The 12,575-nt window shown below is 48.3% G+C and overlaps 2 protein-coding genes across 2 annotated transcripts; one reads left to right on the top strand and one right to left on the bottom strand.

Annotated features, from left to right (window-relative positions):
- Window positions 1-3,031: 3,031 nt before the first annotated feature.
- On the top strand, window positions 3,032-4,710 carry LOC124661675 (glycine-rich RNA-binding protein 2, mitochondrial-like). Its single transcript, XM_047199550.1, has 4 exons — window positions 3,032-3,244; window positions 3,346-3,414; window positions 3,500-3,606; window positions 4,074-4,710. The coding sequence occupies exons 1-4, from the start codon at window positions 3,136-3,138 to the stop codon at window positions 4,545-4,547; spliced, it is 759 nt and encodes a 252-aa protein (XP_047055506.1). The 5' UTR covers window positions 3,032-3,135; the 3' UTR covers window positions 4,548-4,710.
- Window positions 4,711-5,412: 702 nt separating this feature from the next.
- LOC124662528 lies at window positions 5,413-5,664 on the bottom strand. Its single transcript, XM_047200355.1, has one exon. The coding sequence runs from the start codon at window positions 5,662-5,664 to the stop codon at window positions 5,413-5,415; it is 252 nt and encodes an 83-aa protein (XP_047056311.1).
- Between the last annotated feature and the right edge of the window lie 6,911 nt (window positions 5,665-12,575).

Below are 12,575 nucleotides of genomic sequence, written 5' to 3'. Positions count from 1 at the left end.
TAAGCATGTCCCGTAATTTATAAAGACACCGGAGCAACAAATTAGACATGCATGAGATGATAACCAACTTGTGGTTGGATGGTTAGGAGGGCAGTGGCACTTCCAAGCCCATCAGAGTTCAAATCTCCGATTTGACATTTTGATGTCTCATTAAAAGGCGGACTATTGAAGTGACGTTCCGTCGACATCGAGACACCCGTGATGACATCATCAGTCTCAAGACCCGCGAGATCAGTTTCTTGAACTGTGGCGACATGGACTCTATCATCTGTCTCCAACGAGTTCCGTGGAAATATGTTCGGTTTGTCTCATTGGTGACTTCCATAATGAAGGCCCTCTCCATTGTTAGCAGAGGCGGAGCTATGTACAAGTCAGGGGGGGGGCCACCGCCCCCCCAACTTTTTGAGAATTACTGAAGGATTTTTTTTACAAGGCTTAGAAGAGAATTTTTTTAGCACTTTGCCCCCCCAAATATTGATATTTTGTGTTTTGCCCCCCCCCCCCCATAATTTTTGGCAAGCTCCGCCACTGGTTGTTAGCAATGAGTCCTGCTGCAGGATAATTTCAAACATTCATGTTTCTATGCATATGCTCCATGAAGTCACATCTTGCGCTACATGGGATAGCCTTAACACAATTATATGAAAGAAATAATAATTAGATACAAAAATACAAGTCAATGCAACCATATAATATGAACAACTAAGAGGCACAACATGTTGGACTAAAACATACTGTCATGATTTCAAGGTCCTCCATGAATTAGCGTAAAATCAACAACATGTTTCTCATACTTAAAATGAACATCAATTTGATTTGAATTAGTTCTGGATAATTCTTAGCTCTGTCAGGTTGTCCAGATTTTCGACAGCCTCATCATGAATGAATAATGTTTAAACCATCTCCTTTTGAATGTGAATTCCCTGAATTTCTTCTCTCCCTTCTACCGTGTCCAGGAGACCAGGACAATGGGACAATGATCAAAAACATTCTTTATGAACAGTAGTAGGAGGAAACAAGTTCTTACATTCTTTATTAATTAAAAACCTATAAAGTGTTTCCAAAGCGAGAACTAATTGATTGTTAGACCATGTAGATTGGCCACCAGACATAGTCAACTCTCTAAGCTCATAATGGAATTAAAAATATCATTCCATTTACTAGGTCTCACATTTTTCTATTTTTATCTGCAGAACATCTTAACAGGTTAAAATCTCCAGCAAGTAGATGTAAAGTTTGATCCCTGGACAATTCTCTCAATTATGTCAGAAAATCCCATGTTTCCTCTCCCTGTGCAGCACCGTAAATGATAACCAAACACCATTTCTTCCTGAATCCTTTGATTAAACATATTAACTTTTACAAAGAATCTAACGATAGTAGTATCACATATGTCAATGCAATCCTGAACGATGCTTTTTTGGCACTTTAAGAAAAAACGATACTTATTAACTCTTCAGAACTAAGACACTAGAGTTTGAGAGCTTGTCCGGGAGTAGATTTCCGCAAGTAACAAATAAGTAATTTTCCCACACATACAACATCTAGCGGCGTTGTGCCATCAACCTCCTGACTCGAATTTTCGTCATGCAGCGACGACCGGCCTTGTGTTACTACCATCTCATCTTCTCCATCACGACCATCGAGCCAAAGGGGGGATTGCATATTTGACATGGCCCCTGCATGTTTCCATGGCGTGTCGTCCCTAACGATGGCACGCGTGGCCGTGGCTTCGAGTTCGTCTACATTGATGGTGGAAAAGGACCCGGTGGCATGCTACACTTGTTTTCTAGGGGCAGTTTTGTAAAAGTAGAGGACTACGTTGTAATTTTATTTTATTTTAAGGTCCTTTTTTGTAAAAGTAGAGGACTGCATTGTAATTTTGTTTTATTTTCTTTCTAAAAGTAGAGGACCCCTCAAGTGTTTCCTATTTTCAAATTACTTTTTTGGATTTTAGCAAAATATAATTCAATAAAAATAGGATATATTTTTTAGAATATTATAGAGCTATTTTTTCCACACACGGATTTGGACATTCACATGTGAATTAGAAAATCCGTGGCCAAACACGGACATCCAACTAGTAGAGATATTGATTCAGAGCTCACAAAGGTCAGCTTCTGTCCAATTCATTTTTTCAGACGGCCCAGTTTATTTCAACAGGAAAGCCCAATTATAGCCCAACTGTACACCTACAAAACCTAGGGGAGTGCAAATAATCAGGGCTTCAGTCCACTGCCTGCCACGATTCGACGACGCACCTGCCAGGTCCTACACGCGCCGCCGCCAGGACCTCCTCCGCCCCGCTCCGACGCCGGGAACCTCTCCACGCCGTGCGGCCTTCTTCCTCCACGCCGGCAATATCCTCCCGTCTCCAGCTGGCAGCAGGTGATCTGACATCTCCGGCTCGATCTCATCCCTTATTTTGGTTTTCCCTGCCGTAGTGCACGCTTGCCCCAATAATCCTACACTTACGGGCTGGGCTTACGGAATTTTTGCTACGGGCGAACGTGGATGCGTGTGATTGGAAGTTTTCTGGGGCAGTTGCTCGGCCTAATTCTCTCAGACCAATACCTGATTCACACGTCTGCCCGTACGATTTTGTATGTAAGGATTTGCGTTTGGTTGCTTGCACTGATCATTGCGAGGGCCGTCAACAAGGGTTAGCAGCAGTAGCCATTAGGTCGCCTCAGTCTGGGGCTTGGAGTAGGTTGGCTCAGTAACAGCCTACTTCTTTGTTGTTGTGTATTATTATTCAATTATTATATATGTTTCTAGTTGTCTAAATTATACGATGATGATGCTATGTGCTGCTTGTAATGACAGGAATTGAGAAATGAACGGCTAAACAATGTGGAACAACGAAAAATTATTGACATTATGTTTCCCATCCTCCAAAACATTGTTACTTGTTTTTTACTTTTTACTCAGTTATATAATCTATATAGTCATATCCATAAATTGGTGTTTTAGGTAATGCTATCTGCATCTCCGTGTTCCTGTACCCATCCTGTGTAACTTAGCTGCAAAGTACTACGTCTACATGTTCCCCAACTTAGGATGGGATTATATTGACCGGTCAGCTGTCTTAACTGTTATTTATTTCAACATCTTGTCACATTGCAGATTTGAACTATGGCGTTGGCTAATAAGCTTGGTAATCTGCTCAAGAAGGTCACTGGCTCGAACCCAGCTCTCTATCAGGCGATAAGATGCATGTCATCCTCGAAGCTCTTCGTTGGAGGTTCAGCCCCCTTATAATTTATACATTTGTTTATCTGTTCAAAACTCCTCAGCTGTTCTGTTGCGGTACTGTTATCTGATTGCCTCGAATAATTGTTGTAGGGCTTTCCTATAGCACCGACGAAGGCACTCTGAGAGATGCCTTTTCCCATTATGGTGAAGTTGTTGATGGTACTAGTGTTCTTGTTCTTTCTCTGTGCTCATCTTGAATTGCTGCTTTTGTAATGGTGTTTGGTTTTTCTTTTGTTCTTTTCAGCTAAGATAATCATAGACCGTGACACTGGAAGGTCTAGAGGTTTTGGCTTTATAACTTATGCAGCAGATGAGCATGCTTCGTCTGCCATCATGGCCTTGGATGGAAAGGTAAATTCATCATCAGGATGAACTCTATCAGCTTTCTTGTTCCCGTCCTTTGCTATACTGATGTAATTGCTACGTCTGGGCGAGAAGGTTTAGTTTATAAAACCATATCCTATTCAAATTCTGTGCGTCAAGACAATGTTTCCCAAACATGGCTTTTCAACTGGCTATTCTAGATATATGGTTGGTCGAATTCCTGTTGATTGTGCTGAAGTTTCAGCGTCCTATTTTTCTAGAGGTCATGATTGTGCCTTAAATAACAAAGAATAAGCTATATGCGGCTGTATATCAGTAATCACTGCAATCAAATTCAAGTTGGATGCATGTTATCCAAGTGTTGTAAATGTGATATTCTTGTATAATAACAATGTGGATTCTGCCATGCTTCCAGCTGCTAGAAGATGATTGTTCCATATACCTTTTGAAGTTTTGCATCTAGTTTTATCCGTGATTTTTTTTTCCTCTCTCAGGATCTACATGGACGCAACATAAGGGTCAGTCCTGCCACCGAGAGGACTAGTGGCTTCCGTGATGGCGGTTTTGGAGGCGGTGGTGGTGGCTACGGAGGAGGTGGTTATGGTGGTGGTGGTGGCGGCGGTTATGGTGGTGGTGGCGGCGGTTATGGTGGTAACAGGGGCGGTAACTTTGGTGGCGGCGGTAATAGTTATGCCCCTCCTGGGGGATCTGGAGGAAATGACGCCTTCTCTGCAAGCAACTTTGCTCCTGCCGGTGGTGATAACTTTGCTGCTAGCAACTTTGGTGGTGACAGTGGCTTCAGCGGAAACCCAGCTGGAAACTATGGTGCTCCGGCAGATTCCACCGGAGGTGATGAGTTCTCCAGTGGCGCCCCTGGTTCCAACTTTGAAAGCGCCAAGAATGACGACCTCATGGACAACATCTTCAAGGATGATGAGTCTGACAAATACGCCAGTAAGGGGGTCTAGCTTGCATCTCCTTTTGCATGTCCGTAGTGATAAACCTTGGATAAATTTGAGGTGAACTTTCATCTGTATCAGAAACTTTCTTGCTAGATGTCTACTGTCTAGAGGTGAAAATAACCTATGCTAGGTAACTGTTGAGGTCGCGATGAGAATGTGCTTTCAGTTACCTGATTTAGCCTATTATTATTTTTCCCTTTGCTAATTATCTTCCAGCAGTACTGCTGAATGTTTGGGAAGCGTTTTCGGTACAGCTTGTTTTGTTCTTTAATCATTCTGAAGCTCATCCCAATAGTCATCCTACAGTGTATCATGTAGCAAGTCATATGTACGACCTTATTAGGTGGTCAAATGGGCTGTCAGCGCTCTGAAATCTCCAGGTCACTGGTATTCTACCGTGAGTGAATAGCACAGTCGAGTGTTTATTCATTTCAAATCCATTTTACACCACTCTGATCCTTGTTATGTTAGATATGGCGTCCCGAGAAATCCTACTGGAGCTAGATTGTGATGTGTTTACAAGGTGGCTGTGATCGAGATGTGAACTTACACCGAATGGCTGGTGAATGATACTCCACTTTACAAGAACTGCAGCTACAGTGACTAAGACCAGACGATACATTCCAACGAAATAAAGTGGGCAGTAACAAATTAAAGCCTTAGAGGAGAACCCAAATTCATGTTCATCAATAATGAATATGGATAACTAATTACAGGCGAGCAATTCCCGATCCAAGAATTAGCATACTATATACGTAGTGTTTCAGCTAGTTTTTCTGCAGTTTAGAGACGACCAAATCAAACAGGCAAACGGAGTCAGGGCAGCAGCGAATCAGGAAAAAGAACTCCGGAGAAGAAAGAAACTAAGAAGCTAGGCAGCGTATACGTGCACCCCGATGGCGACGACGACGAGGGTGAGGACGCAGAAGAAGATGACGGCGTGGACGAGGATGGCGATGGCGCTGGTGGCCATGTTGCCGAGCTCCACCACCCTGGTCCTCGCCGGCAGCTGGAACAGCAGCCCCGGCGACAGCAGCACGAAGAGGACCACCGCGACGATGATCGGACCCCAGTCCGTGCTCGGGTGAGGCGACGCCGTCGTGGACCCGATGTTCCCGTTCATAACTCCTCCTCCCGCCACCGGCCTCCAGCAACCTCTGATCTGGTCACACTACCCTGTGCGTGCTCCTCTGATACTGTGTCGCGCGTGTGTATGGAGTCGCCGATCGAGTTAGCCAGAACAATGCGGTAGACGAAGGAATATGTAGCGAGGTTGCTTGGCGATGGCGGCTTGTCGACGAGGGCGAAGGAAGGAATGCGTGCCCTGCTTGTGGGCTAAGGAAGAGCCGGAAAGAAACCAGAGCACGTACACACTAGATTCTTCCGCTTCTTCTTCTTTTTAGCTTTACAGTGTGAGAATGGGCTCCAGCCTCCAGCTAGCTAGGGAGCTCCTTCTCGTAGTTCTGGCCGAAAGCAAGCAAGAGGAAACCTCGAGAGATCAACAGTGAAAAGAAGCCGAGTAGAAAAGCTTAAAGCAAACGCGTTTTGCGGTGGCTGCCTGCAGCTGATGCTTTCCTCTCTTCCCGTTGCTTCCGTTTTACTGACAGATACTCTTTTTTTTTCCACATATGCTGCCTTTGCTTGCTGCAATACAAGAACAAGAGGGTACCTCGACCCCTCAGGTCATAAGGATCTACCACATACTGCAACAAACTAACAAAGAAATGGTCTCAACTAGTCAGAGGAGAAGTGTTTGTTTGTTCAGAGCAGAGGTGGACACAGAGGGCCAAATGTTTCACTCCTTAAAAAAAAATACACACCGAAGTTTTAGCTTCAGGCGCAAAATTTGGCCGTGGGAGGTGAACCGAGCCGAGAACCTAGGATGGACTCGTTGAATGGGGGGGGGGGGGGTCTACGAAACAGGAAATGGAGTCACGCCTTCAAGAAGGAACACGGCAATCGTCGGTGTCGTTGTTGTCGGCGATGGCCACTGCCATGCAAAGCTTTCACAGAAGCCCTAACCATAACTAGAGTGCTAGACGCTACCACGAGGATCGAGAGTAGCCAAAGACCAGACCATTAGTGCTGACCTACCAACGTTTGATCTAGAAGCAAAAGGGTATCCTTCTCAAACTGGATTTTGGGAAGGCGTATGACCAGGCGGACTGGGAGTTCCTCCTAGAAGTTCTCTTGAGAAAGAGCTTTGACCCATTTGGGTGCATAAAGCTCTGTGCTTTGTCTTAGGAGGCCACACATCAATCGTGGTCAACGTGGAAGTTCATCCTTTCTTTGCCAATGCTCGAGGAGTTAGTCAAGGTGACCCGCTTTCACCTTTTTTTTTTGATGTGGTTGACACTCTTGCGGAGATTCTTGAGAAAGCTTGTGTGGCTGGTCATATTAGGGGTCTCGTGTCACACTTAATCCCGGTGGTGTGTCGCACCTCCAATACACATATGATACGGTCATTCTTATTGAGCCGGATGATACCAATATTATGTTTTTTCGCTTTTATGCTTTGAGAACATGTCTAGGCTCAAAATTAGTTCTAGGAAGTTGTGCTCATGAGGGTGACCATAGAGGTACATACATGCATTTCTTGCATGTTGAGTTGTTCCTTGGGATCTCAGCCAATCTCCTACCTTGGCCTGTGTTATCACCAGAATTTGACCAAGTCAGAGGTGGGCCGCGATCGAAGATGGGTGTGAAGAAATATATATAGAAGAAGTATGTGGATCGGCCTTTTTACCAAGTTGGGCTTAATTGCCCGTGTATCTGTAACATATTAGATCGTATCTTAGTTTAGAGATAGAATCTTAGTCGTGCACGGTTTAGTGCACGCCCGCATTAGAAAGTCCCCTGGACTATAAATATGTACCTAGGGTTTATGGAATAAACAACAACTCACGTTCAACCCCAAAAACAAACCAATCTCGGCGCATCGCCAACTCCTTCGTCTCGAGGGTTTCTATCGGGTAAGCGACATGCTGCCTAGATCGCATCTTGCGATCTAGGCAGCACAAGCCCCACGTTGTTCATGCGTTGCTCGTATCGAAGCACTTTTGATGGCGAGCAACGTAGTTATCATTAGATGTGTTAGGGTTAGCATTGTTCTTCGTTTAAGCATGCTTACGTAGTGCAACCCTTGCATATCTAGCCGTCCTCACGCCTATCTCAGGTGTGGGGGCGGCACCCCGCTTGATCATTATTTAGTAGATCCGATCCGTTACGATTGCTCCTTGTTCTACAAGGATTAGTTTAATATCTGCAATAGTTTGGCCTTACAAAGGGGAGGATCTCGTGGCACGTAGGGTGGCGTTCGCAAGTCCTAAACGGGATGTTCCTAGGATCAACTTCATGTTGGTTTTCTGGCCTTGTTTAGGATCGGCTTACGAGCACCGTGCGTGGCCATCTGGCCCAACCTGGAGTAGGATGATCCGATTATGTGGTGAAAACCCTAAATCGTCGTAGATCTCATTAGCTTCATCTTAATCAAGCAGGACCACCAAGTATTCGTACACCCCGTACGGATCATGGGTGGATCGGCTCTTTGAGCCGATTCACAGGATAACTCGAGAGCCGATCGAGGCTCGTATTTAACGTTTACATGTATGCCCCGCAGAAACTAAGCGAGGCAATCTCATCACCTTCCCGACCGGGTATAGGTCGTGTGGCACGCCCTTGCACTTCGCAACGCCGCGTGTGACCGAAGAGCATTGCGGGCCGTCGCTCGGAGGGGTCTCGGCCAGCCGCAGCTCTAGGCTCCCCCGGCTCTACAGGTGTTGACAAGGCCGCCGCCCGCCGGTGGGTTTTGGCGATCAACACATTTCGGCACGCCCGGTGGGACAATCGTCTACATCAACCACATCGCCATCTACATCCGAGATGGCGGATGGCACGCCGCTCACCTACGAGGATCCGCTCGACGACCTCAAGAAGCAATACAATGAGATCAAGGCTACCCTCGAAGCCGACCTCATCGGCTCTTTTCGCAGAACCCGTTCCGGTGGCATCGGATGGAAGGGGTTCTCACCGGAAGGTGCACTCGATGGGATAGACCTTTCTTCCCCGTCGGAGGAACGCACCGAGGGTCCGCGGCGAGGAGATCAACTACCCGGTGGCTCACTCGCTACACCGCCACTCCGAGAACTTGGTTAACGTGCTCGGAGCGTGTCGCTCTGCGCGTGATCCGAGAGATCATGAGCCACCGGTACTCGCCGTCGGGACCAGCTCTCGGGACGCATCAAGGAGAATTGCCATTCCGGTCCCGTCCACCGCTGCCATTTGCGTTGGCAGCACCTCGCTGAAGTGCCGACTACACCGGCATTCCTCGTCTGCAGAACTGGTGGCGACCCCGGTGACTACCAGTTCTTAATGGAGGCGCCTAAGGAGATCCCTCATGGGTACGCATGCATGTATGTGCCGGATTGTGGTGACCGGGCACTCACAAACCAGGCCACAACATCGGGGACTCCGGCGAAGACGGGAGGAACGTCGGCGACAGAGCGGACGTGGCTAACTAAATACGCCACACCGACGAAACTCCCGAGCCCAGCTCCCGCAGGCGGCTCGTAGCTGGAAAAGCAAACGTGGCGAGGCCAAGTACGCCACCCCGGCGAATCTTCGAGTGCAACTCCTACGGCCAGCACGGCGGATCAGATCAGTACCATACTGAGAGACCAGCTCGGCATGATGCCGAAAAGAAGGGCGGTCGGCTATTCCAAGCCGTACCCTGACGATTACGAGATGATCCCGCTGCCACCAAAATATCGGCTCCCTGACTTCTCCAAATTCGGTGGATCGGATGGCTCCAGCTCCATCGAGCACGTCAGCCGATATTTGGCTCAACTAGGACCGGCTTCGGTGTCGGATCAGCTACGCGTGAGGCTCTTTTCACAGTCCCTCACGGGATCGGCTTTTGGATGGTACACCTCTCTACCAGCGAACTCCATCCGAGTCTTGGAAGCAATTGGAAGAACAGTTCCATATGCAATACCATACGAAGCTTCCGAGTCCGGCATTGCCGATCTAGCACAATTACGTCGAAGCGCGGGGAAACGGTGACGGAATACATCCAGGCGCTTCGAGAATCTTAGGAACCGATGTTATTCGGTTCGTATAACCGAAAAGGAAGCAGTCGAGTTGGCAGTGGCAGGCCTTGCAACACAGCTCAAGGACATGGCCTCCCAAGCAGATTATCCCTCACTGGCGCACATGGTTCAGAAACTATCGGCATATGAACGGCGCCACCCCGACCTGTACCAAGACAAGTTCAAGCGTGCAGTAGTCATGGTCGATACGGAGGAGGATGAAGTGCCTGCGGGAGGCCAAGAGATAGCAGTGGCTGAGTGGACTCAGGGAGGAACCCCGTGGCCTCGCAAATGGGTAAAGCCACCGGTGGCCGCCCAGGGGATTTGATTTTGACGTGACCAAGACCGAACAAATCTTCGACCTCCTGCTCAAGGAGAAACAGTTGACGGTTCCTGAAGGTCTCAAGTTCCCCACGGCGAAAGAGCTAAACGGAAAGCCGTACTGCAAATTCCACAACTCGCTTTCCCATGCCACCAACGACTGCCGGGTGTGGCGTCAGCACATCCAAGCGGCGATAGAGAAGGGGCGGCTAATTTTCAACCAGTACGCCATGAAGGTCGACACCCAACCCTTCCCCGCCGTTAACATGGTAGGAATCACCTACCCTGAAGGTTGCCAGCCAGGCCCCTCGTTCGAGCATCAACATGGTAGGGCTTGGAAACCACTCGGCAAAGATGGAGATGAGGGCAGCTGCTCTCACAGCAAGGATACGGATGAGGCCGCTCCATGCGATCGGCTCCGTCATGATGGCAAGCGCTACGTCACGGAGGGAGAGGTGAAGAATATAAGATATCGGCGACCCTCTCTCGATCACCTCCTCAACAAATATGTTAATCGGTATGGTCAACACCGGCGCCCCTATTACAGTGATAGAGGAAATCGTTTGGCTAGAGAAGCCAGAAGATATCGTCGGCAGGATCACGATGAGGGGGAGCATGAGCGCTATGCCACGGAAGCATCAAGGGAGCAAGACGACAACGCCAGGCATTGGGACTGCCCCTTCTTCAGACACTGCTGGGATTCAGGAATGAGCCGATTGCCCACAATCGGCAATTGCCCGAATGCAATCGAAAAAGAAGGAGGCAGCCAACGTGTCCGTGTTTGAGCGCTTAGGGCCTCTCCCACCACAAAGCAAATGCGCTGAGTCACCTCGTTGGGCAGATATTGAAGATTCGGAAGACGAGGGAGAAGTGGAAGAAGACGAGTACCACCGGCCAAGGTGGTGCCCCGACGGACTCAGCCGTTCCCGTGAAGCGCAGGGTTCGGCGATTGCGCGGCTCGGAGGAAGCCGAAAGGTTGTACCCGCATACGCTAAGAAAGGCACGGCCCGATCCGGCCGCAAAGGTTCAGCGAACCCCGGATGAAGAGGGTCGTCCACGGAAAATGGAGTGGCGCCCTAAACGGAGGAAAGCCGATGATGAGACATCGGCTGGCACAAACATGGTACTCGTCTTGCCGACGGAGCGTAGCGCTCCACGACTCTACGGAGCACACAAGGTGGACGACGACAGGCGCATCAAGTCGGAGGTTGGGTTGGTTTCATCCAGCACCGACCGAGTAGCAAGACCAAACCAATGGGCAAACCAGGAGAGGCTGATCCTTGTGATCGGCCCCAAAAAATTTACGAAGGGAACTTACAAAACCTTCAACGAACAAGCAACGTGGAGGCCGATTCCAGCAATCGGCCAAAATTATCCTCACCTACCTTTCTCGCTCGGGTTCAACATGTTATCCAACGGAGCCGATACCATCAATTTTCTTGACAGAATCGGCTCGGGGGGCACCAGGTATATGGAAATATGAGGGTATACAACAGAAGCATCTCATCTTTTGTTGACGGGTATTGAGATATGGGGGCCGATGCACAGGTCGGCTGTAAAAAAAAAAAAAACAAAAAGTGAAAATCCGAAAATTTTCGAAGACAGCCGATGCAGCAGGCATCGACTTAAGGACATGAAAGCCGATGCAGGGCCATCGACTCAAGGGAGATTTCTTCAAGAACAATGTCAGGAGCAGCATGTCAAGAATCAAGAAACAGCCGATGCGTAGCCATCGACTCTGGTTGTGCGAGGATTATCCAATGCGTAGGGGTTAGTACAACTGGAACGGAAGATTATCAGCTATCAGAGGAAGAAAGAGGATCGGCTGTGGCACATTCTCGCCTCGAGTAAGGACTCGGGGGGCAGCTCACCTTGAAGGCTTTCCGCTCAGAGAGGCCGATTTGTGTTCAAATCGGCCGACGCTACATAAGGAATTTCCCCGCACACAATCAGGCCCAGGTCTACACAGTTCATGCGCGTATTCCTCGTCTCTGTTTTACATCGGCTGAGACTCGGGGGGCAACAGACCTAGTGGATACTCTGTTTAAGAACCGATGAGGATTCCATCGGCTGATCCTTCATTGCAACCCTCTTCACAATGATGGGTACTGAAAATGATTATTTGGTTTGGTTGGAAAAATTCGAAGGTTGTTTCTGAAAGTCCGGCACCTTCCACCAGATTTAGAAAATCATCAGTTGAAAAAGAGAAGGGTGAATTTCAAAGGACCGATGCGGTGCGATCGGCTCATTACGCATTGGCAAAGGGGACGAATCGGCAAGGTCGATAGAAGAGAGAATCGGCTCAATTAAAAGGAATCGGCAAAATCAAGATTGGGGGAAAAGTTCTTCATTGATTAAGAGGAGATTTCTTACATAAGGAGCTAATTGCTCTCAAAAGGGGAATACTAGGGGTTCCACTACCCCATCTACTACTACTGGCCCTATTCTAGAGGTCCTATCTATGGGCCGTCACTGCCCTCGTCGTCGCTGTCGTCGCCATTATCGGCGCTGCTCCCGGCGGGCTTGTCGTCGCTCCAATGGCCGCCGACCGGGCCCTCGTTGTCTTCATCTTCTTCGTCGGCGTCGTCCTCGTCGCCGTCGAAGTCGCTAAGATTGCCCGGCCAAG

This window comes from Lolium rigidum, chromosome 6 (assembly GCF_022539505.1).
Source record: "Lolium rigidum isolate FL_2022 chromosome 6, APGP_CSIRO_Lrig_0.1, whole genome shotgun sequence".
In the NCBI taxonomy this organism is placed as follows: Eukaryota; Viridiplantae; Streptophyta; class Magnoliopsida; order Poales; family Poaceae; genus Lolium; species Lolium rigidum.
The sequence above is the reverse complement of the archived record's forward strand: the minus strand, read 5'-3'. Positions and strand labels throughout refer to the sequence as shown.